The 24,221-nt window shown below is 34.4% G+C and overlaps 1 protein-coding gene across 1 annotated transcript in view; it reads right to left on the bottom strand.

Moving 5' to 3' along the window:
- The window catches only part of CBLB (Cbl proto-oncogene B), a 207,846-nt gene that overhangs the window by 5,353 nt on the left and 178,272 nt on the right, over nt 1-24,221 (bottom strand). Inside the window, exons 14-18 of the mRNA XM_054577335.1 lie at nt 22,737-22,883; nt 19,625-19,722; nt 19,382-19,513; nt 16,199-16,339; nt 7,201-7,320 (exon numbers count right to left, since the gene is read on the bottom strand). Of these exons, the coding sequence (XP_054433310.1) occupies nt 7,201-7,320; nt 16,199-16,339; nt 19,382-19,513; nt 19,625-19,722; nt 22,737-22,883 (638 nt within the window). The remainder of the gene's footprint in view (nt 1-7,200; nt 7,321-16,198; nt 16,340-19,381; nt 19,514-19,624; nt 19,723-22,736; nt 22,884-24,221) is intronic.

Below are 24,221 nucleotides of genomic sequence, written 5' to 3'. Positions count from 1 at the left end.
GCCTATAATTTTATTTAATGTCTTTACTGGTTTTGTTATCAGGCTAATGCTGGACTAGTAATGTGAGTTTGGGAGCCTTCCCCGCTCTTTAATTATTTGGAATAGTTAGAGAAGGGTAGGTAATAAATCTTTTTGAAAATCTGGTAAAACTCATCAGTGGAGCCATCTGGTCCAGGTGTTTGCTGGAAGTTTTCTTGATTACTGATTTGATTTTGTGAGTAGTTACCAGGCTGTTCAGATTTTCTGTTTCTCCCTAATTCAGCCGTGGAAGATTTTGTTTCTGGAATTTATCTATTTCTTCTAGGTTGTCCAATTTTAGTGAATATAATTCTTTGTAGCACTTTCTTATAATTCTTTGTATTTCTGTGGTTCCTGGTATCATTTCATTTTTAATTTTATCTATTTGGGTTGTCTCCTTTTTTTTCCTTGGTGAATCTGGTTAAAGGTTTATCAATTTGGCTTAATGTTTTCAAAGAACCAGCACTTGGTTTTATGGGGATATTTGTATGTTTTTTAAAAGACCATTTAGTTTATTTCTGATATTTTTTCCTTCTACTCACTTTGGGCTTTGTTCTTTTTCTACTTTCCTTAGGTGTAAGGTGAGATGGTTTGAGATTTTTCATGTTTCTTGAGCTAGGACTGTATTGCTTTTAATTTTCCGCTTAGAAATGTTTTGGCTGTGTTCCATAGATTTTTGGGTCATTGTATTTTCATTTTCATTTGTTTCCAGGTGTCTTCTGATTTCTTCCTTAATCTCATTGTTAGCCCCTTCATTGTTTAATAGCATATTATTTATCCTCCATGTGTTTATGTATTTTTAAGTTTTCTTCTTGTAATTGATTCCTAGCCTTGTACCACTGCAATAGAAGATGCTTCATTGGACTTCAGTCTTTTTCAATGTATTGAGACTTAACACGAGGTCTATCCTGGACAATGTTTTATGTGCGTTGAAAATAATGTAATCTCCTTATGCTTTTGGATGAAGTATCCTAAAAATACCCATTAAGTCCTCCAGTATGATGTCTCATTTAAGCCCACCATTTCCTGGTAGATTTTCTGTCTGGATACTCTATGCATTGATGTTAATGGGATGTTCAAGTCCCCTATTACTGCTGTATTAGTGTTGAATTCTCCATTTATGCTCTTTATATTTACTTTATTAGTTGCAACTACATTACATCCACAGGTGTTCACAAGAATTATCCCTTATTTTTGAATTGTTCCCTATATCATTATTGAATGCCCTCCCTATCTCAAGAGCCCTTGTTTTAAAGTTTGTCTGAGAGAAGTACTGCTACCCCAGTTTTTCTTTTTCCAATTGCATGAAATCTCTCTTTCCATCCATTTACTTTCTGTCAGTGTGTGTCTTTTGATCTGAAGTGGGTCCCCTGTAGACAGCATATATATAGGTCTTGTATCCACTCACCCACCTTGTCTTTTAATTGGAGCATTTAGTCCATTTACATTTAAAGTAATTATTGATAGGGAGTTATTGCTATTTTTTTTTGTGTTGCTTTTGTAGTTTTTTCTGTTCATTTATTATTATTTGCTTTTCACTGTTACATGTTGATGACTAATTTCTATAGCATTATATTTGGATTCTATTCTCTTTATTTCTTGTATATCTCTTGTAGATTTTTGGTTTGTGGTTACTATGTGCTTCATTTATACCAAAATATGTCTATAGCAACATATTTTTAATTGATGATTGCTTAAGTTCAAATACATTCTAAAATCACTATCATTTTTATTCATCCATACATGCTTATGTTTTATCACTAATTTTTACTTCTTTTGAGCATGTATTTGTCATGTAACATTTGTACTAGCTGAATAGTTAGTTGATCTGCTGTTTTTCTAGGTTAGAAACTACTAGATGGGGATTTCTCAGGGAGTGTTTTCTTTCTATCCTATATTTTATATATAACTTTCTACTTAAATAATTCACATTAATATTTCTTGTAATAGTTTACTGATGATAGATTCCTTCAGCATTTTCTTGTCTGGGAAATTATTTATCTCCCCATCTATTTTAATTCATAGCCTTGCTGGATAGAGCAATCTTTGTTGTAGGCCTTTGCTCTTTCATATTTTGAATATTTCATGCCACTCTTCTGGCCTGCAAAGTTTCTGTTGACAAATCAGCTTTTAATCTTTTGGGAGTTCCTTCTACATAACTGCTTTTCTCTTGCTACTTTTAAGATTCTTTGCCTTCCATCCCAGTATTAACCAGGCCTGACCCTGCTTAGCTTCTGAGATCAGACGAGACTGGACGTGTTCAGCGTGGTATGTAGGGAGAGTAATGGGGGGACAACTGTCATTGAACAACAATTAAAAAATAAAGGTTGTATTCTAATGTCCTTAAAAATAAATAAATGAATAAATAGCATAAGCATTTGGATACCTGAAAAAGGATTCTTTGTCTTTGATTTTTGGCATTTTATTCATGATGTGTCTTTTTGTGGACCCGTCTGGGGGGGGGTGGGGATTCTCAGCACTTCTTGAATTTGTATGTCTATTTCCTTCACTAGGTTAGGGAAATTTTTCGTTATTATGTCTTCAAATAGATTTTCAATCCTTTGCTCTCTGTCTTTCTCCTTCTGACACCCCTATGGTATGAATGTGGGTATGCTTGGCTTGTCCCAGAAATCCCTTAAGTGGCTCACTTTTTAAAATTCTTATGAAAGTGGTGGGGGGTAGGCAGAGACAGATGTATTTGAAAAAATAAATTAAAAAATAAAAGTATTATGTTAAAAAAAGATTTTATTTATTTTTAGAGAGAGGGAAGGGAGGGAAAAAGGGAGAGGAATGATGTGCAAGAGACATGATTGGTTGCCTATTGCACTCCTTTCATCAGGGGCCTGGTCCTCAACCCAGGCATGTGTCCTGACTGGCAACTGAACTGTGGAGATTTTGGTGCAAGACAATACCCAACCAACTGAGCCGCACCAATCAGGGATTTTTTAAAATTTTTTGTGGCTCTGACTCTGTGTTTTTCACTAACTTGTCTTATATGTGGCTGATATTGTCCTCTACTTCCTCTGATCTTCATTTCAGTTATTGTGTTCTTCATTCTGGCTGGTTCTTTATTCTTTATTGTTTCTATTACCTTGTTGAGGTTCTCCCTAAGTTTATCTGCATGTGCAGTTTTTTAAACTTAACTTTGGCTTAGCTACTGGTGTAAGAACTACATTAACTTTGTTAAAAAAAAAAACCAACATAAATAAATGAGTGCGTAGGTTACTGATGAAAGAACAGATTCAAACCATACCACACCAATACTTACTAGCTGTGAAGACCTTGGTTAAATTACTAAACTTTGTTGTATTGTACTTTCTTCCATTAAAGTATTTATTTCAGATTGGCTGAGAGGAATAAAATTATGTCTTAAACTATATTATATGGTAAATTTATATTTACTTATATTTATTATTATAGTCTTAAACTACTTAACCTATTAATATATGATATGAAATGATATATAGCTACATAAATTATGTTATATGTTGTCTCTCTCTCTATATAATCTACATGTTTATATTTAAAATACTTAGCATAACATTTGGCCCATAGTATGTGATCGACAAATATATCATTCTTTTGTACAGTCTGAGACATAATCTCTAAACTTACTTAATAGTTCCGTGACAACACTTGGGATAGACATCAAGATTTTTAGACTAAAGATTTTCTCAACTATATCTGAGAATTAAATGACAAAAATAATATAAATATAACTTATTAAGACATTAAAAAAATCTGAAATATTGGGTTGGCCAAAAAGTCCAGAAAATAAAAGACATATTTTTCATTTTCACCAATAAGTTTATTGATTTGGATATTTTGAGCATGTTGGCTGTCTCCCACTATTGGATTCTAGTGGGTAGAGGCCAGGGGTGCTGCTAAACATCTTCCAGTGCGTAAGACAGCCCCACAGCAAAGAGTTACTTGGCCAAAATGTCCTCAGTACCAAGGAACTTCGTAAACCACTTTTGACCCATTTGATCAGTCATAGCACCTTATCCATACACTGTACAAATCTTTTTTTGTGTTTTAGTTTTTACCTTTCTTGAAATAATGAAATATTATATGCCAAAATGTGCATATTTTCTTCCGTCTTCAATATCTAAATGGCTGCACAAAAATTCACCAATTTTGGTTAAGTACTTTTAAAAGTGCATGCTAATATGACAGCTGTCAGAATACAGTCTAACAACATGGTTCTGAATGAAGTTAAAGACAATTAAGCAATATTAGAGCTATCATATGGAAAAATCTAAACAAACTTTTTCGCCAACCCAATATATTATCATTTAGGCTCTGTTATTCTAAGTTGGATCAATTAATCCGGAACTCAATTACACCATAAACTTGAATTGCTGCCACTACAGATACATTAATTTTAGATGGAGACGTTTTAATACACAGTTTTCACTAAATTACAATTAATAAAAAATCTTCACATATACTGTGGTAGATAATTATGATAGTTAAGGTTATGGCTATAACATAACAATATTTTAATGGTCATTAAAGAGTATTATTATTAGATTTATAAGAAAAAAAAGATTTCAGGTTCTGTCATAAGAAAGAAAAATCACGTAGTCCAACCATGTAAACTGTAACATTGCAATTTTCTTGTTGAAACACACAAAAATCTTAAATACATAATTTATGTCTTAAGACATCACTACACAATTCCAACCTTTCCAAATGAGATCTTAATGGAGATAAGTATAGAATATTGGGTCTTAATATAAAATTTATTCAATACTCATTACTTTTCCTTTAAGCTGGTAAAGGAAAAGCAGTGTTGGAGTTAATTGCTTTTATAATGAAACCTCCTTAATTTTGTCTGTGTATTTGGCAATAAGATCTTTTAGCAGTTACAAATACTCTTTGTATAGTTAATATGCTGAAATTACTGCATTATTTTCAAGTGTTGCCTTGAACTGCCTTCTAAATACTAACAATATAAAAAATCTCAAGAGCTAATGCTGCACTTTGTCAGCACAAGCACATCATCATTATGACTTTGTTGTTCTATAAGTTGGATTCCCTGGGTTTTTTAAGAATAGTATTCAAACTGTAGCTAATTAGAATGAGAAAAGCAAACTGTAAAATGTGTAAAAACTCAAACACAGCTAATAATAGGCATGAACACCATGTGAGTAATATAACCATGTGAAGAGATAAGCAGATTGTAAGCCAAAAAAAAAAAAGTCTGCCCCATGTGGAGGCTGGTCAAATCCACTTATTTCTGATTAACTATCAATTGTTACATCTGGAAATGTAGAGGAAATACTTTAATCCTCTTCCCCCACATTTTTATAGTTGTCTTAAATATTTGGGAAGTTCTTTGTATATGCAGATATACATATACATGCACACATTTTTTAAATAAGTGGATAAGGAAATATTTTTAAATAAAATTATATTTTAGAATTCCTTAGAAACAGTCTTTGCTTAGAAATCTTATACATAAATAAATCACTATCAGTCATTTAGATCACCACAAAGAGAAACTGAATTATAAGGTGCAGCAATTGTACCAGAATCAATGGTCATTCTGAAGAGCCTTAATAAACACACATTACTGAAAAAGAAGTGCTATTAGCCCTAAAGGAACAAAGCATCCAGTCTCAAATTTTTGACAGAGACACCTAATCCAGAAGGCAGACCAAATCCCTCTACTGGAGTAAAATTAACAAGTGGAAAGTTTGGTGGTCTCTGGGCTGCATGGGAGCAAATACCTCCTTGGAAAAAGTATCTTATTTTCTGTGGTTTGACCTTGTTTGTAAAGAGACTTGAGGGAGTATGATGAAATATCCGATGTTATAGCTAGCTGAAGCCCTTAGGAGTAATAATGAAAACTCTTTTATTATTCAGGTACAAGCTTGTTCAGGCTTCTTCTGGTAAGTGCCTATTTGGGGATATTTCAACAAGGGTTGTGACTCAAGGTTTATCCTTAAAATTTCTGCAGCAATGCTAATCAGAATTCCCACCAGTTGAAATCGTAAAAGAGAAAGTTTGCCCCGTGTACAGGCTTTTGATGAAAATAGAGCATTTTGGTCCCAAGTCTTCCCATAACTTGAGTATATGTTTCTTTTAATCCAGAGTTGGTGGTACTGAGTATGTTATTTTAAGTCAGTCATGGTACTATGGTAACATATAACCTCTAAGTTATACGTTAACATTATTTTCTTGAGGAATTTGCTTCCTTCTTTTACCCAGAGACTGTCAGATACTGTCTCCCCCTCTTTCATCAGTCTGGAAATGGACTCTTTTGACTGAAACTACAGTGTTTCAATGGTTACCCACGGATATATCTGAAATATTGGAAATATTAGAAGTAAATTGGTAAGAGAACATTGACCAACGTTTGAAAAGACTAATAAAATTTTCTATGCTCTCCTGAGTTTTATTCAAGTGTTAAAACCTACAAAACTATAGAAGGATTTCAATATCTCCCATACATGTTATAAAGTATATAAGAATAACGGTGTTGATAATTCTCAAATCAGTCATTACTAAATTTGATTCAGAACTTAGAAAATGTATGGCTATCACTAATAACAAATTTTCTGTGAACTGATGTTTGAGCTATAGAACAAAAATCTTGAAAAAGGATAAAAATATAATAGGAAAAGTTTCTGATGTTTATGAGATAAAAATATTGTTCATATTTCTCAAAAATACGGGTTTTAAGTATGGCTCGTATTTACTAAAATGGTATATACTTATGGTATATCCTTCTACTTAATGGCTGGAGGTGGAGTAGTGCATGGTAGACCTAAATAAACTCTGAAAATTAATAATTTGGTGCTAATATTAATTCTAAAGAGATTTCTTCTTTTAATGGAAAAATAAGAGAGTGTGGCATTACAATGTATATACAGATTTCTCTCTTTTCTAGTATCTGGTAACGCAAAATAAAAGAGAAGGAATAGGTTTTTGCATTAGAGAACATAATTTACTGACTGATCAAAGATAATATTAAGGCTTGATTTTTTTCTTTCCCATGAGGTAATTTGATAGGCATTCCTCTTATGATACAAATTTTTTAAGTTGCAAAGGTGATAAAAATCACCTTTGTTTCATGGGCTGGCAGTGCTCATTAAACTATATAATGAAAAAGGTACTCCAAAAATGGACTTTATAAATGGAAGGTATTATTATTACTACCACCAGCCAACTCACCTGCAGATGAAGGAAGCTGGTCATACTCCTGTGACGTTCTGTTGGACTTGGCAGTTTCACCTGGCAATCTCCTTGCAGGAGGCAAAGGAACTTGGCCACTTGATGGGTCAAAAAAGGGATCTTAAAAATAAAGATAATTTGCAAATTAGAATAACTTTCTTTGCTGGTTGACTGAAGAAAAAATTCTAGACATTCTCTATACAGAACCTAGTTTTAGAAAATAATTTAGAAAGGTAATTTCATGACTGATATTAACAACTTTTTAATCTGCCAGCATATTGTCATCACTTGCTCAAATATGCTCTTTCCATTTATTCCTAGATAATAAAGATAATATTCCTAGATAATATATTCCTACCAACTTTATATTTTTCAGATCTTAGTCAATTAAAAATTGTTGATAAAACTGCTTCTAATTTTTATTTTCTGTCCCAATATTTCCTATACAATGAATAGAAACTGTTGTAAAAGTCAAAAAAAGCGGGGGGGCTGAATTTTGCATGTAATACTTGAAATCAGTTAATCTCTCTAAGCAGTAGCAGGCAGTCTGTAAAGTGGACTTTGCATTTGTGATTTGTGAGGATATATGAATTTATGTATGTGAAATCTTCTGTACATATAAGGTGCTTTATAAGGTGCTTTTTAAAGTAACACTAGATTGTGTATCCTACATGAAAAACTGTTTGTTGTGATTGGCTTACTGAACAGTAGAATCGATTGTTAAAGGTTGTTCTATTAGTAAGGTTTAAACATACAGCAAAGTGTGTTTTTTATTGGTTTCACTAGCTTGGCAGTGAGAGTGGAAGCATCTGAAATAGTGAAAAATATAAATTATAGAAAAATTAAAATTTATTTCAGTATTTCTACTGATAATTATTAATTGGAACTAAAGTCAGAAAAAGAGATTTTGTCAGTGTTACTATATCAAATTGTTAGGACCATAAGCTTAACTGGTTTAAAATTAAGCCAGGCACGCGTTGAAATCCACAGAGCTGGTGGCTCTGAGTGGAGGACCGCTGCCTCTGCAGTACATGGTTCGCTGATAGTCTTTTTGCCGCCACCTCCATCTCAGGCTCCTCCGGTTTCCTCTCTCATATTACTCACTTTTCTGTCTGCCAGGCTCTCCAAAAGTGCAGTGAATTCTTTTTTCTTTTGAGGTTAGGGACCTCATCTTATTCATACTGTTTGAATTTAATCTTCTAACACAAGCATAGCATCAAGAACACTGCCTGGCAAATAGCCGGGATTTCATAAATATTTACTTTTAACAACAAAAAGTAAATGCTGACAGACTGATTTTTCAAAAATCCAAAATCAAACCTTTGAATTTCACTGACAAATTCATGATATCTGGATTGCTAACGTAAGGCTAAAATTGTAAATATTAAAGACCTAATTATATTTCATTGTTTTAACTTCCATTTGAGTTTTTCATTCAGAATACGTTAAGAGTCTGATTACGTAAGAAGGTAATACATGCTGATTTATACCCATTTTTCACTAGATAATGTAAGGCAAGAACTGAAGTCATGGATTATTTTTGCTCCTATTTGAGTATAGTAATTATTCCCAGATTTGCTGGAGACTTTTTGGCCTAAGCAAGGCTACTTAACTTGCTTTCGTTAATTTCAAGATTAAAATGAGTCTTAAATTTTGAGCTTTCAATATTTAAAGAGTCAGTGATTCAGCCTCATTAATTTTGCTGAAACATTTTAGGAACATAAATAAAATTCCATGCAACAAGTGTTAATCTTTGATTAGAAAGAGTAACCAAAGGAACCAAATATGGTAATTTCTGTATAAATTTAGAAATTTCTTAAGGATTTAGATTTATTCAATAAAATTTACTTTCAGTTCTTCTGCAGTCTAAAATATCACTGATATAACAGGTTAGAGGAAAGATAATCTTTTACAATACAAATGTTTTTAAAATTTCCTAAGGGGTAACTTATAGGTTTGCCAGATATACTTATGTTATTTCTAATAATCTATTTAAGGCTAAACATTAGATTTTAGATACACTGCAGTCATACATAAAACACAAAATATACAGTTGTATGATATTGTTCCATTAAACTACTTCACTTAAAAAGTCACTAGATACACTAAAAATATTACCATAAATTATAAAAATATTTATAGTTCCGTTCTGAATCACTACCATGTTGGGTCGTGCTAAGTTTGCTACTTGGCACGTATTGGGTAAACTGGGCTTTTACAGCAGCCAGCTGTGTAGCTGGAAGCATTCATGCTTCAATGGGAAAAGATATACAGCACAGTGACTACAGAGAGTATAATAATTAACTGTCTCCTGATAAGGAAAAATTGAAAAGAAATAAAGTTGTTAAAAATAACTCTTCAAATACTAATTACAGTAAAATTTTATATCCATACTTAGGATTAGAACATACAAATTGAAAATAGCAGCACAGCCAATGTACCATTATACAGTAATAAATGTTTGAGAAATGAATGAATAAACATCATGGGACTAATTTATTCTAAAAAGCAAAGTATTACCGCCTGTGATTTATAGCAGGCAATGCTAAATTTAAATTTTAATACTTATTTGAAAGATTATAAAAAACTAAGGAAACACTAGAAGGAAAAGGTTTGCTAATTGTAAAAGAAGTGAGAAAGACTTCTTTGACCGCAGTCCCATTTCAAAGGCTCCAGAACGAACACACCTGGTGGCCAGTGTCAAGCACACCAGGGCCCCGCCTAATCTGCTTCACAAGTGACAAACCCGAAGAGTGGACTTGGCTGGCACTGGAGCCCTACCAAAGTGATCCCTGCTTGTGGGATTGGCCCCTGCACAACAGCTCATCCGCTACAGTCACAGCCAGCCCGCAGACCCCCCAGCCAGAGGGGCAAACGGGCCCACTGATATGAACACAGGAATCCAGGCTCAACTACAATAGGAAGGCACACACAGCCCACATAAGGGACATCTCTGGAGCACTCCCCAGCTCAAGTGACCAGGGAGACTGCATCACTGGGTCTGACGGGCCACAAAGCAAAGAGCAAGAGATGAAGCAGATCTCCCTATATACAGAAACAAATACAGGGAGTCAGCTAAAATGAGGACAGAACAAAGCATGTCTGAAATAAAAGAATAGGATAAAACTATAGAACATAACTAAATGAAATGGAGACAAGCAATATGCCAGATATAAAGTTCAAAACACTGGTTATAAGGATGCTCAATTAACATAGGAGAAAGATAAACAGAACTTCAGCAATGAGGCAGGAAAGGTAAAAATGGGATAGAAAACAGAAAAGAATGAGTCAGGACTGAAGAATACAATAACTGAAATGAAATATATATCAGATGGAATCAACAACAAGACCAGATGGAGAGGATAAAATCTGCAATCTGTCAATTATACATTGTGATTAGGTGGGGTTTATTCCTGGGATTCAAGGTTGTTCATATCCACAAGTCAATTAATATGATATACCACAAAAACAAAATGAAGGATAGAATTTAAAAGATCATATTGATACATGGAGAAAAAGCACTTGAGAAAATCCAGCATTCTTTCATGACAAAGGACTCTCAGCAAAGGGAGGATAAAGGGAACATACTTCCATGTAATAAAGGCCACATATGATTAGCACACACCTAACATTATACTCAGTGGTGAAAATCTAAAAGCTTTCTAAGATCAGTAACATGAGAAGAATGCCCACTCTTATTGGATGTCCTAGCCACAGCAATCAGACAAGAAAGGGAGGGAGGTAGGGAGGGAGGGAAGGAAGGAAGGGAAAATATTAGGCATGCGATTTGGAAAGAAGTAAAACTGTCATTATTTGCAGATGACATGATATTCTATACAGAGAACCCTAGAGATTCCACCAAAAAACTCTAAGAACTAATAAATTGAGCAAAATACTAGGATTCAAAAATAATATTCAGGAATTGTTTGCATTTTCATATACCAGTAACAAACTATCAGAGAAATTAAGAAAACAATCCTATTTACAATTACATCAAAATGAATGAACTACCTAAGAATAAATTTAGCTAAGGAGATAAAAGGCCTGTTCTCAAAAAAGTATAAGGCATTCAAGAATGAAGTTCAAGAAAATACATATAAATGGAAGCATATACTGTACTCATGGATAGGAACATTGATAATCATTCAAATGTTCACACTACCCAAAGCAATCTATAGAATCAATAGAACAGCTAAGAAAATACCAAGGGCATTTTTCACAGAACTTGAAAAATAATCCTAAAATTTATAAGGAACTACGAGATCCTGAATAGCCAAAACAACCCTGAGAAGGAGAACTAAGTTGAACGTATTATGCAACATGGTATCAATCGACATACCACAAGACTATATAGTCAAAGCAGCATGGTACTGTCATGAAAACAGTCATAGATTAATGAACCAGAATAAAGAGCCCAGAAATAAACCCAAGCCTTTACAGTCAAATAATTTATGCCAAAGGAGGCAAATGAATGCAATGGGGTAAAGACAGTCTATTCAATAAATAGTATTGGGAAAAACTGGACAGACACACATGTAAACGAATGAAACTAGACAACTTTCTTACACCATATGCATGTAAGCATAAACTCAAAATGAATAAAAGCCTTAAATGTAAGACCCAAAAGCATAAAATTCCTAGAACATAAGCAATAAACTCTGACATCGCTCTTAGCAATTTTTTTTTTTTTTTTGGATATGTCTCCTCAGGCAAGGGAAACAAAAAAATAAAAAAAATAGGCCTACTTCAAAGTGAGAAGTTTCTACACAGCAAAGGAAACCATCAACAAAATGAAAAGACCACTTAACGAATGGCAATACAAACTCACCAACAATACCTTGGTTAAGAGCCAAAATATATAAGGGACTTACATAACTTCACACACACACACACACACACACACACACACACACACACTCTCTCTCTCTCTCTCTCTCTCTCTCTCTCTCTCTCTCTCTCCCCCCCCCCCCCCGCCCCATCTTCTCTCTCTCAAACGGGCCGAAGACCTGGAAAGAACCTAATCATTCTTTCACAAGTACTGTAATTTAAGAGAGCTCTAATAAATATCCAAGGTTGTCTCTTTTCTTGGTTAAAACACCCTCAGTTCCTTTAACCTGCATCCGTTGTGGTTTGAGTTCCCTTTACTATGCAGGCTGCACACTTCTAGGTATACCACCCAGTGATTCTTAAAACTGAGCATGCATCAGAATCACTGGGAAGACTTATGGAAACACAGATTACTGGGTCTTACTCCTAGAGTTCCTGATTTAGTGAATCCTGGGTAGCTCCTATGAATTTTCATCTTAAATTATTATTATTTTTTAAATCCTCACCTGAGGATATGTTTATTGATTTTTTTAGAGAGAGAATAAGGGGTAGAGAGAGAAGAAACATTAATGTGAGAGAGAAACAGCAATCAGTTGTCTACCATGCGCGCCCGGACAGAGGGGGCGTGATGGAACCCACAACTGCTTGCTGTACAGGAGGCACTCCAACCAACCCAGCCATCCCGCCAGGACTGAGTTTGCATTTTAAAGACATCCCCAGGTAATGCTGACGTTACCGGTCTGAGGACCACAATTCCTATCTGTCTTTCAACAACTGAAGAATGGTCTCCATGCCTCTGGGCACTGGCGGTGGGGGTGGGGCGTAGGGGGAATGACCTCACCTCAGTCCTCCTCTCAGTTGAACTCTGTGAGTGCAACCGCCACACAGAATAAGCTCCCTTGGTAGCCACATCATGACAGTGCTTTATAAAGGTCATAGTCAACAAGTATCCATAAATATTTTTCCATACTCTCACAAATGATTGGAATTTTCTCTGTATTTTACTTAGGCAATTGCATTTCTGGATCCAAGTGGAAATCTTTCATTTACCTCTAATCAAGTCAATTTTGCTAGCTTTTATATTTGAATTGTGACTTTACGATTGGATATGGGCTTCAAAAGGGATTCCAGGTTTGAAAAATAGTGAAATAAAGCTTCAATAATAGCACCACAGACACTGCATTTTGCGCACTGCACAAAGACATGCCGTACGGGAACGCACAGACATAAATACAGCCTTGGTTTTGTTCCCAGAGCACTGGCCCTGGCACAAAGCGGAGGGAGGGGTGCCTATTTCAATGCACCAGCACAAAAGAAGTGCCTTTTTGTAATTCAGATAAAAGCACATACATGCTAGCTGTAGCCCTGGGCTTGGAGACTTGAAATGGAAAGCTTTTTTTGAGGACTCTTCTGGTTTTGTTAGGATATGACTGGCCTGTTCTAGTAGATGGCTCATGTATAGCAGGGCATTACTATCCTGCCAAAAGAAATCTTGCAGGAAGGGCTAAAATAGAACATAGATACAAGGAGCAACAGAGCTGTGTCCCTGCTTCACTTCCCCTTTGATTCTACAGGGGTCCTAAGGCTCCTTTGCAGAAACACAGGACTGCAGTTTGAAAATTATTCCTACGAGCAGTCACTGGGCCATGGGGCTGGAAAGGTGGACATGACCCAAATGTGCAGGACACTGAGTGCGGTAATGAAGAGAGGCAGGCATGATTAGGTATTTAATACAACATCAAGAGAAAATCCAACCTTTGTCTTTAATGAGGGATAATGATTTTCTCAACCAAGTCTTACCAATAGTGGCCAGAAAAGATTTATCACTATACTGGACTAAAATTTTACACATTAAACAACAGTAAAAACAACAGCTATAAAATGCTTGTACAGACTCTTTAAATTTATCATCTATATATTTTTTAAAAATCTTGTATGGTTCTGTAACTACTGAGTTAAACATTCCTTTAGCATTCTTGCATGAAATTCAATTCTCAGGGTGAAGAACCACTGTTGTGAATCTTCAATTATAGTTTAGACAGTATAATGTATTAAATACTTTGCAAAATGATAGTCAAATGCTTATTTATGAGCTGACAGAAACCTTTATATTCTATGACAGTATTAGGTAAGAAGAATTAAAATATTTCTTTTTAAAAGGGGGACAGATAATGTATATGGTTTAAAATTGAATAAAAACAGCCTTCTCAATGTTTCAAGGGATCTGGCAACAGACTAGAAATGTCTTGTTAATGATATGCAAGACTGGAAAAGGAAAAGAAATGCTGCCTTTTTTTTTCCCTAAAAGTATTTATTATTAAGGAGTGTCAACACTGTTGTGAGTGGAATTAGAACACTTCCGTATATAAAAGGAGGTCGAGAGAGAGTGACTAGGCGCAAATGACACTGCTCTGGTCCCCCGTCAGCTTCCTCCCCTAGTTGAGGGCAACTGCTGCTGTGCTCCCTGCAGCCGCGCAAAATCAAAGCAATCAGACCTATATACTAAATACTACAAAATAATTTGTACAACTCTGCTTTATTTAATAAAAGGGAGTATCTTCATTTTGAAGTACCATTGTTTTTTAGTAATCTTGAGAGCGTTTTTATGACTATTTATACATGCAGAACAACAATGAACAATAAAATCGTGATAAACATTTTATAATCAATTCTATTGATAAAAATAGGGAAGAGTGTGTATTTGTGTAAAATGTTTTTGTCTAGCTCCTGGAAAACTCGACTTAATTTAAAAGAAGGTATTTCACTGAACATTCATTTAATGGGGCTTAATCACATATAAAAAAGGTGATAGATAGGTACATTGTAGGGATCTGGCCACAAACTATCCAGAATTTAGTGTTGGGAAATTTAGCCTAAGATTTAGAGTGATTCATTAAAAAAATATGAATTAAAGTCTACATATAAAACAAAGATTAGAAAAAGTAGAAGTGAAAAGCAAATTTTAGTGTTTATATGTAGTTGTATGAAAACCTAAGAGCCTAAGCTACCCATGGCTCTCTGTTCAGGTTAGAAGGATACTTCCCCTGGCGCTCTGATAAGCACCTAGTGGATTCCTGTACTTCATGAGGGCAGAAAACAATTCATTTTACTGACGAAAAATTAAACTCAGGTGACACAGAAGACAATTCATTTTACTGATGAAAAATTAAACTTAAAAGTATTTCTTAAAAACTGAAGCTATATATTCCACGGTGCATGTCTTTCATTTGTGTCTTGTACACAAATCTCAAACTTTCTGAATTATCAAACCAAGTGGGGAAAAATCTGAGAAAAATTAAGGCTAAAGGTGAATGATAATGGTTAAGACTCCAAAGTCTTATGGAAGGCCAAAGGGCAAACTGCACTCTTTTAAGGCTTTTTCATGGTTTATCTCATACAGAAATGCACAGCAATTGTTTAGAAAAAAATTTTTTATCCTACTGTTAACCAGTCCAAATCGAGGAGGCAGACTTTCAGAGCACAGATGACAATACCACCAACAGGACAGCTTGCATACAGTTAATACATAACTAAATATTTTTTCCTGATATTCTGACTCATGGAGTAGATGGTTCAAGTCTCTTTATTTTATTTCTACTCTGTCCTTGAGTTTTTTTAAAAAGGCATGTATTAACTTTTCCTTGAAGGCAATAAGTTGAGTGGACACCTTGAGACATTAAAAATTAAAAAGTAACAATAAAGGTATTTCAGAAAAACCTATCAATGTTATAACAATATAATTTACCAAAATATTGTTGTTGAACAAAATTATGCTCCTGTGATATATGTAGTAAAATTTTTAAAACTTACTAGAAAAAAATTACTTAGAATTGGAGACGGAGTCTAAATTCTGTCCCCATTGCTAATAGCCCGGTCACAGAGCCCTTCTGGTTCGCAGGGACGCCTTTGGAACATAAGGGTCTATTTGGACCAGGTGAGCTCCATAGCACCATTTCTCAATTCTATCATTCCCTGTTGCTTTCTCCACTTCTGTAATCCTTTTATAATTAAACCAACCAATTGACAAACAGACCTACCCAACTGCTACTTTCCTCACTCAGAGTTTTTTTCTGCTAGGGAACTAGAAACCAATGAATTACATATTTGACAGTATGATCTTAGGAATGTTTTTGCTTTAAGTGAAAAGTTTGCCTTGGCTTTTCTTTCCTACCTGAAGGAAGAAGGAAAAGGTCCTGTCCTGAGGATGGTCGGCTACTTGAGCCAGGAGGTTTTGAATGTTCGATGAGACTATGCCTTGCAGGAGGTGGGGGAGGTGGGAGGGATGGGGGGAGGGCATCAAAAGCATCTTCACCTGCATTTAAAGAAAGGTCAGTATCAACAGCAGAACTTCATTAGTCGCAACATAGCATCAGGCCAAAGTAATGATTGATTTTCTCTTGCTGCTTAAAAGAACTTCACCTGCAGTGTCTTTCCAGCTGTTCACCAACTTTGATAATTATTTTGGGCACTAATTATTTTGTGGGAGTTTAGAGAGTAGCAAACCAGACACACAAACACGTGTGTGTGTGTGCGCACGCGCGTGCGCAACTTTTTCTATCCCTCAGGTCTTTCTATTAAAAAGGAGTACTGCAGGTTATAAAACAGCCTATTACTCACCTGTAAACTTTATAATATTAAAGCACTAGAATTTTGAACTATAAATTGTATGTCACACATTGAAAACAGAATTCTTTGTGTAACAGCCGATAATTAGAAAATCACACTATGCACCAAAAATTTAATGTCACAGAATAGATTATCTTTTAAAGTTTATTCCACTGGATTTTAATTTATTGAAGCTAATATTCCATATATTTCATTGTCAAAATATAGAGAAAATGCACTTACAATATAAGAATAGGATATTTTTCTACTTACAAGATATCTCTAATGAGGAAGGGCTAAATGTAGAGCTAAAAGCTAGTTACTTGTATTTGCTATCTCCCAGCTTTAGTAACTATAGGAGACTGTTGCATACTTTTGTCTGTTTTTCCCCTGCCACATATACTACTCTACTCATATGTTCCCTTATATTGATTCTTTAAAAATATCAAATGAAATTCCAGTGTATATATTTTTGTAAGCAATCTTTGTGAATGAAGGTGTCTAATACCTACATATTCCAGTAATAAAACTTCACATGTATATTAATTTACTGACAAACACAAAGGTATACTTAAAGAAAACAGTTTTCCCATTCATCCAGTTTGTCTTGCAAAAAATACTGAAAATATTTTCTCTAATGATCATAAATATTTTTCTAACTTAAATATCTGAAAGTATTAGAGAAGTTATTTATTTTCATTCCAACCTCAGCTATCTGCTAATTTATTCATTCAAATCCCTTTTCAGCCCCTAAACGTCAGGCACCATGCTAGGCACATAGGTAATGTGAAGATCAAAATCATAAGGTCCTGACTCAAGGAGCTTAGATTCCACATGGGGATCTCAGCAAAGTTCACAAGTGACGCAGGATGGAAGTCGCAGAAGTCCCACAGAGAGATATATTCATTTTAAGAGGGAAGAGAAATTAAGAAAGTGGCATTCGGCATGGTGTTACCAAAACCAGGAAGGTCTGGGATATCAGTGGCTCAAAAATATTTACTCATCAAATGCAAGGATGGTGTCTTCTGGACAGAGTAAATACTATGAATAAAGCATGAAATATACATGAGGAAGATGGAGTTAAAAAGACAGGTTGGAACATTTATCTGCATTGCCCAATATGGTAGTCACCATCCACATGTAGCTATGTAATTGTTTTTCTTTTTGTGTTGAAAATGTGCTTTATTCTATTTCATAATCATTGATTAAACATATTCTGTGACATGAAATACAGAAATGAGTAAGAACAATATGCTTGTCATGTGGGATCTTACTGTCCAGAAATAAGATGATCAGATGTCATCTCCAAACAGATAACACTACGTTACTATCCTTTCAGTTTCACCATCACACATGTGAATATATAGATACCTTACATCACCACATAAAATTCTACTGGACGGTGCTTATCTGAGTCCTAAAGACTTGGCTAACATGTTAAAAATCAGTGTATAGGAAGAAGGGAGAAAAACACTAGGTAGAGAAGGAAGTTAGGAGGCTCTCATAATTCATGTAGGTGAGAATAAATCATTGAACTACAGAAAGAACAGGAGAGGTTTCAAGTGTAAAACAAAGAAAAAGAATAGGAGAGCAAAAGACACTGCTATATTATAAGTGGAAACACTGATTGATGGTGTTTGAGAAAAAAAATCAGAAGGTTCCTTTTACATCTCTGGTAATCTAATAATTTAGCTAAGCTTAAAAATGGACCTTCATTATACATGATGGTGACTTGCTACTGTGAAACCTTAATGTGTATGAAGGTTCTAATTGTTTTCCTCCAAAAACAGGGTAAGAAGCTTTCCACCTAGAATTAATGAAATAGACACAGCCAGCCAACTTTAACATACACACACACATGTGTGTACCTTCATACATGTACACACAGCAAACACACAATAGTACACTTCTTCACTTTAACATCTGAAACAAAGAAATTTAGATTCTTTGGATGTGTTTTTGGCAATTATTTTCAATGATTATAAGACAGAATTTATTCTCAGCTCCCTACAATAAAAGACATAATTTTCCATAATGTAACCAGCTAAGTGAAACTGGGTCATTCAATGCTGAAAGAAACAGTACATATTCATTAAGAATTGTACTTAAAAGAAAATCTCAGATGAACACTTCACCTCTACTAGAACACAGGTGCCTGAACAATGCTCTCTTCATAGGTTTTTTTGTAGACTACATTTATTTAGTACATGTCAGATATAACCTGATAAAATCCTGACTGATGGCCAGCTATTTACATCATTGCTTCAATCATCTAAACCAGTGATTTTCAACCTTTTTTTCATTTCATGGCACACATAAACCAATTACTAAAACCCTGTGGCACACCAAAAAATATGTTTTATAGATCTGGCAAAAACTAAATAGGTATAATTTTTATTCGTTCACACTGGACAGCCCTTGTTGAGTTGGCTGTTGTCATTTTTTTAATTTGACAATCTAAGGGAAAAAATGTAAGTGGCACTGACTAAATAGTCAGGTATTGCATGTTTTAAAAATTCTTGTGGCACGCAGGTGTCACATGGCACACACGTTGAAAACCAATGATTTAAATGGAATAATGGTCACATGAACTTGAGAGCCACCATTACCTAAAAGAATCATTTCTAATTCAGACAAATTCATGACCTAGTGCATCTATATTACACTGAACTCTGACTTCTGATAATTCAGATATTAAGTGAAAGAAGAGGCAGGGTGGCTTGTCTGAAATTTTTTTAAAGGTTTCAACCTAATGGAGGGATGAGAAGATCATAATCAGAGGGCGTCCTGTTGAGTGAAGAACCATGCTTTGGATTGTCCCGAGTTGGAGGCCTGGCAGGTGGTAATGGCACTGGATCAGAGGCTGAATCAAAAACATCTCCTAGAGGATAACACAAAATCTTAATGTATTTTCAACAATGGCATGGAATTTTGCCTTTAAATTCTGACCATTAAGATGTAGAATGCAAGGAGAGTATCTATAGATACATACCCTTTAAATATATGCCTAAATCAGGGATGTTTGATTTCTTCATCTCTGAAGTTGTTCCGTGTGTTCCATTCAATATACAGTGGCCGTTATCATAAGCCCTAAAGCAGAGATCAGAGGATAAAAATCGTAAGGATAATTACTTTCCATTTAAAAGTCATTCAAAGGGTGATGGGAACTAGCAACCCAGCTCATACAATAAAGTCTGAAAATAAATATAATTGATTTGGTTTTCTGGGAAAAGTGCAAGTTATAGTCTCTGGATATTCCTACTCAAATATTTTTACAAAGCAGAAGTAAATACCCCATTGACAACAAATAATCTCTCTTTTTTAAGTGAAACCAAGAATTACAATGGTCACAAAAGTTGTTGCTACTCTAAACACATCTTTCAAATTAACAATGTTTTGAAAGAGTTCACTTTGTCGAGTTTTTGAAGAACAAATATAATAAAGCAAAAAATGTTTGCAATCCCAATGATTTCATATTTTGATGGTATTTAATATATTTCTATTTCTGTAATTTAACTCTCCTTATAACACACTAGAGCCCAAAGATGGAGAATTATCAAATGATCAGTAACTCCATTAAAATTCTGATAGGTATATTCAAAGACCTGTCAATTTATAGTATACTATAGAATTTACAGTGTAATTTCACCACTGTCATGAACAAAATGCTGGCACTTCTGACAACAGTACCAAAATGACTTTAGCAAAACTCTTGTAGACGCAACAAATATTTTGATCTAGGTGTCTATAAAGGATAATACTTACTAAAAAGTACTTTTGTGGCTGAAATCATCCTGTGAACACAATGGATAAAACTGGGGCACGGGAAGACAGCGGCAGGAAGACACAGAGCACACTTTGTGTTCAGGACAGAGCTGCGTAACAACGAACTCTCTGCTCACCAAGTTATTCTGCTCACAAAGAGCTATATAGCAAGCAGGGTTTATATTTTACTTTTCTCTAATTTACTCTGAATTCTCAGGGCCAAGTAGAAGTATCTACGTATTAGAGGAGACAGTGGATAGTGGAATAGTTATTGCGAGAGCGCTTCATCTGAGATGCGTTCTCATTCTCTCTGGTGGCCGCCTCTCTTCAAGGGGCCCAAGATGGTTCCTTTAAAAATAGTTACATATTGAATTTTTATAGTAATGATGGATTTTTACTAAAACTGAATTGAGTTATTCATCTACCATTTAACTTTTTCCACATATTGACAATTTACTTCTGCTGTTCCAATGCGTACGGGAGGCACAGAGGGGAAAGAACTGTTTAGCTTAAAGTGTGCCTTGTAGAGGACATAAGAAATACTTCATTCATTAACTTTCAGAAACAAATTAGATATAAAATGCACTCCAGTTTAGTTTAGGGATTATCAACATTTATTACTTCTCTGTAACAGTACAAAGATGGTAATGGTGGTCATAATTCAAATTTAGTTTCTGGTTTTGGGAGGCCTGCCACCAAAGAGCTCATCCAATATGATGTGACAATTAAAATTTAAACTATTAAAATTTTACCCCTCACTTCTCCAGCAATGAAAAATAATGAGATACTATGTAGACAGAAAAAGCTCATCTTATTTCAGTTTTAAAAAAATTACTACACATTGGTAAGAGTCAAAGGAACAGAAAATTATAACAATTTATATTTGACGTGAAGGAATAACTTTTTTCTCTAATAAGAGCAGCAGACATTTGGTTCTTCTGATACAACCAACTGCCTCTCAGTTATTTCTTCTGTCTCCTCAATGATACTATTTTAGCCACAAATGTCTTAAACACCAATTAGCGAGAAGTACTTTGGTTCTTGCTTTGAAATATGAAGCCCTGTACTTCAGAACGTTAATAATCCTGGTTAATACTTCTGCAGAGTGTTGATAATTCTACCCAGGATCACTCATTAAGACGGATCTCTGGTTAAAATGAAGACTTGTTCTCTTTTTCAAGCATCGTGTTTTCTACCTCATTATGATACTCAAAGAAAGGCATTAAAACATTTTCAGATTTTTCATCTGAGAACGAAGCAATGCCTCCATAAAATGCCTTCTGTTGACTGACTTGCCCTAAAAAGGAAATGGCACACTAAGATGACATAGATGATTGAAGTAGCCAATGGCTCTCCTATTTTTCAGTCAATCAAGAGCTACTGGAAGGCAGAAGGCTGGGCTACCAGCAGTAGTTGAACCCTATTCTATTTTCCCAGCATAGCTCCAGGGATATTATTATACAAAGAAAATTGGAGCTTAGAAAATAAGCTTGGAAACTGAGATTTCACTTATTGAGTACCTAATATATGTCAGTCTTTTAAAAAGATAAAAATATTATATTATGGATACTGATTCAATTACACAAATGCAGAATAATCCTTCTACCTAAAGACAAACTAATATTTCAAAACAAACCACTCATTTTTAATAACTCCTATACCTCAATGAACTATACGTTCTAAGATCAAGGATGTCTCCATTAGAGTAAGGAGGAACAAGTAGGAAAAAAACCCCCACTATTCCTCACATTCTTATTTGATCTAAGCAAAAGTAAAATATACAGTACCTGACAAAAACAGTTAAGAAAAACAGTTTTAGGGTTTTTAAGTTTTTCTTCAAGATCTGAATAGAAGAAGGTGGCATGTTACGATGGTAAATGAATACAAATTATACTAATATTTATTTTATGAAGAAAAATTCTAAGGATGATTGGCAATAATACCTTAGTTTTTAAGCACTAATTTTTCTTCATGAGCTATGTACTTAGCACTTATAAAATGGGTTGAAAATAGCTTATTAAAAACTCATCAATTACTCACTACTATAGGTAACCTACGAAGTTTCATCAGAGTTTAATTTATTTTGGAAGAAGGAGACAAAAAAATGTCCTACTGGATTTACTAGTCAACTAATTTAGTCAAATCATTTCCTGGAAAATCTGTATCTTTTAGTCTTCTCTGAAACTAATGCAGAAGACAGTACATAGAAAGAAGAGGCTCTGAGCAAGAAATCAAGGATTTTAAATAAATAGATATAATGTAGTTGCCTAAAAACATATATTACAAATGATAGTGTTTATGCAGACATGAGACGATTAAAAGGCCGCCCACATTCTTACCTAAGAGGAGGTTTTACATTATGACAATGAGATGGTTGTGAATTCAGGGAAACAGGATGGGATGAAGGAATCTTATATTCATCATCATCTTCGTCTACTGGGTCTCTTGTTTTCTCTGAAAGAGAATTTGCTAATGGACCAGTACACCTACCAGAGGGGGAAAAAAAAATCCAGTCTAGTATAAGCATAATAATTTAGAACAGTAAATCTGATGTGACATATTCAAATTAAAGAAGCTACTTGTCATGTTTATGCATTTTTCAGTTACAGGGTTATGGTAACAACACAAGGTCTGTTCTTATGATAAATACAAATGAAAAAGGATTTTTCAATCTTTTGTTAAGACTCTACTGATAGAAGAATTGTTATAATTCTAAATGGCACACTAAGAAAAACTAGTAACTTGTCAAATAAAATGGTCTTGGAGTTGTAAAAGAAAATGCATAAAACTATTCAAACTGAAGCTACCAAAGTATTAACATATTATTCCAATTTAACAGAAATGGGTATATTAAGACTTTATATATACACATATATGAGTTTTATATATTATATATGGTAGTTTTATATATTAATGAAGTTCTTATAGAATGGGCAAATTTTCTGTCTCTTGTCAATATTACCTATAGCAAAAAAAAAAAATGCAGTTTAATTAAATAATTCTTCCTTCTAAGAAGTCACAATTCAAATTGTTAATTTTTTCCCCAAAACAACTAAAAACTAAAAATGACTGAAAAAATTAGAAGTAGAGAGAGAACTAATTAAGCAGGTGAGGTACAGTACATTATTTTTCTTGTTTAAATCCCCAGGCAAAATAAAAAAGAATGAAAATGAGTAAAACGATTACTTAATATCAAAGGAAATATTCAAGCATTTCATTCATGCATAAGGCCAAATAAATAAAACAAAGCCAAGCAAACAAAAACCTACTGTTGTTGTTACTACAACTACAACTTTTCCAGTTGTTGTCACTAGAGTTTAACCCTAGCTGATGCAAGAGAAAAATGCCAAATTAGAAACACACAAACCTATCCCGATCAACTTTAGGACCACCAACCAGTCTACCAGACATTAGAGATACACATGGATCCAAAGCTTTTTATTAATCATCATGAAATTCTAACAAATCTATTTAAGTTTTTCAAAAAAAAACTTTTGTGATTCTATGCCTCTGGTTCTGTTTTGCTCATTAGTTTATTTTGTTCATTAGATTCCTCTTATAAGTGAGATCACGTGGTATTTGTCTTTCACCGACTGGCTTATTTCATTTCTGGAATAGACTGACAGCGCTAGGTGGGGAGAAAGGGGTGGACTGATTGAAATAAGGTAAAGGGATTGGCCAAGGAACGTATATGAAGGACCCATAAACATGGACAACAGGGTGAGGACGATGGAAGTGGGGGTGAAGAGGGGAATAACTGGAACAACTATAAAACAAAAATTAAAAAAAAAAAAATTGTGACTGCAATTTTGAAGCACCTTCTG

This window comes from Pteronotus mesoamericanus, unplaced genomic scaffold (assembly GCF_021234165.1).
Source record: "Pteronotus mesoamericanus isolate MK-2021 breed Mesoamerican mustached bat unplaced genomic scaffold, CSHL_Meso_final contig_42, whole genome shotgun sequence".
NCBI lineage: Eukaryota > Metazoa > Chordata > Mammalia > Chiroptera > Mormoopidae > Pteronotus > Pteronotus mesoamericanus.
Note: the sequence above shows the minus strand (reverse complement) of the source record. Positions and strands in the feature narration are given on the sequence as shown.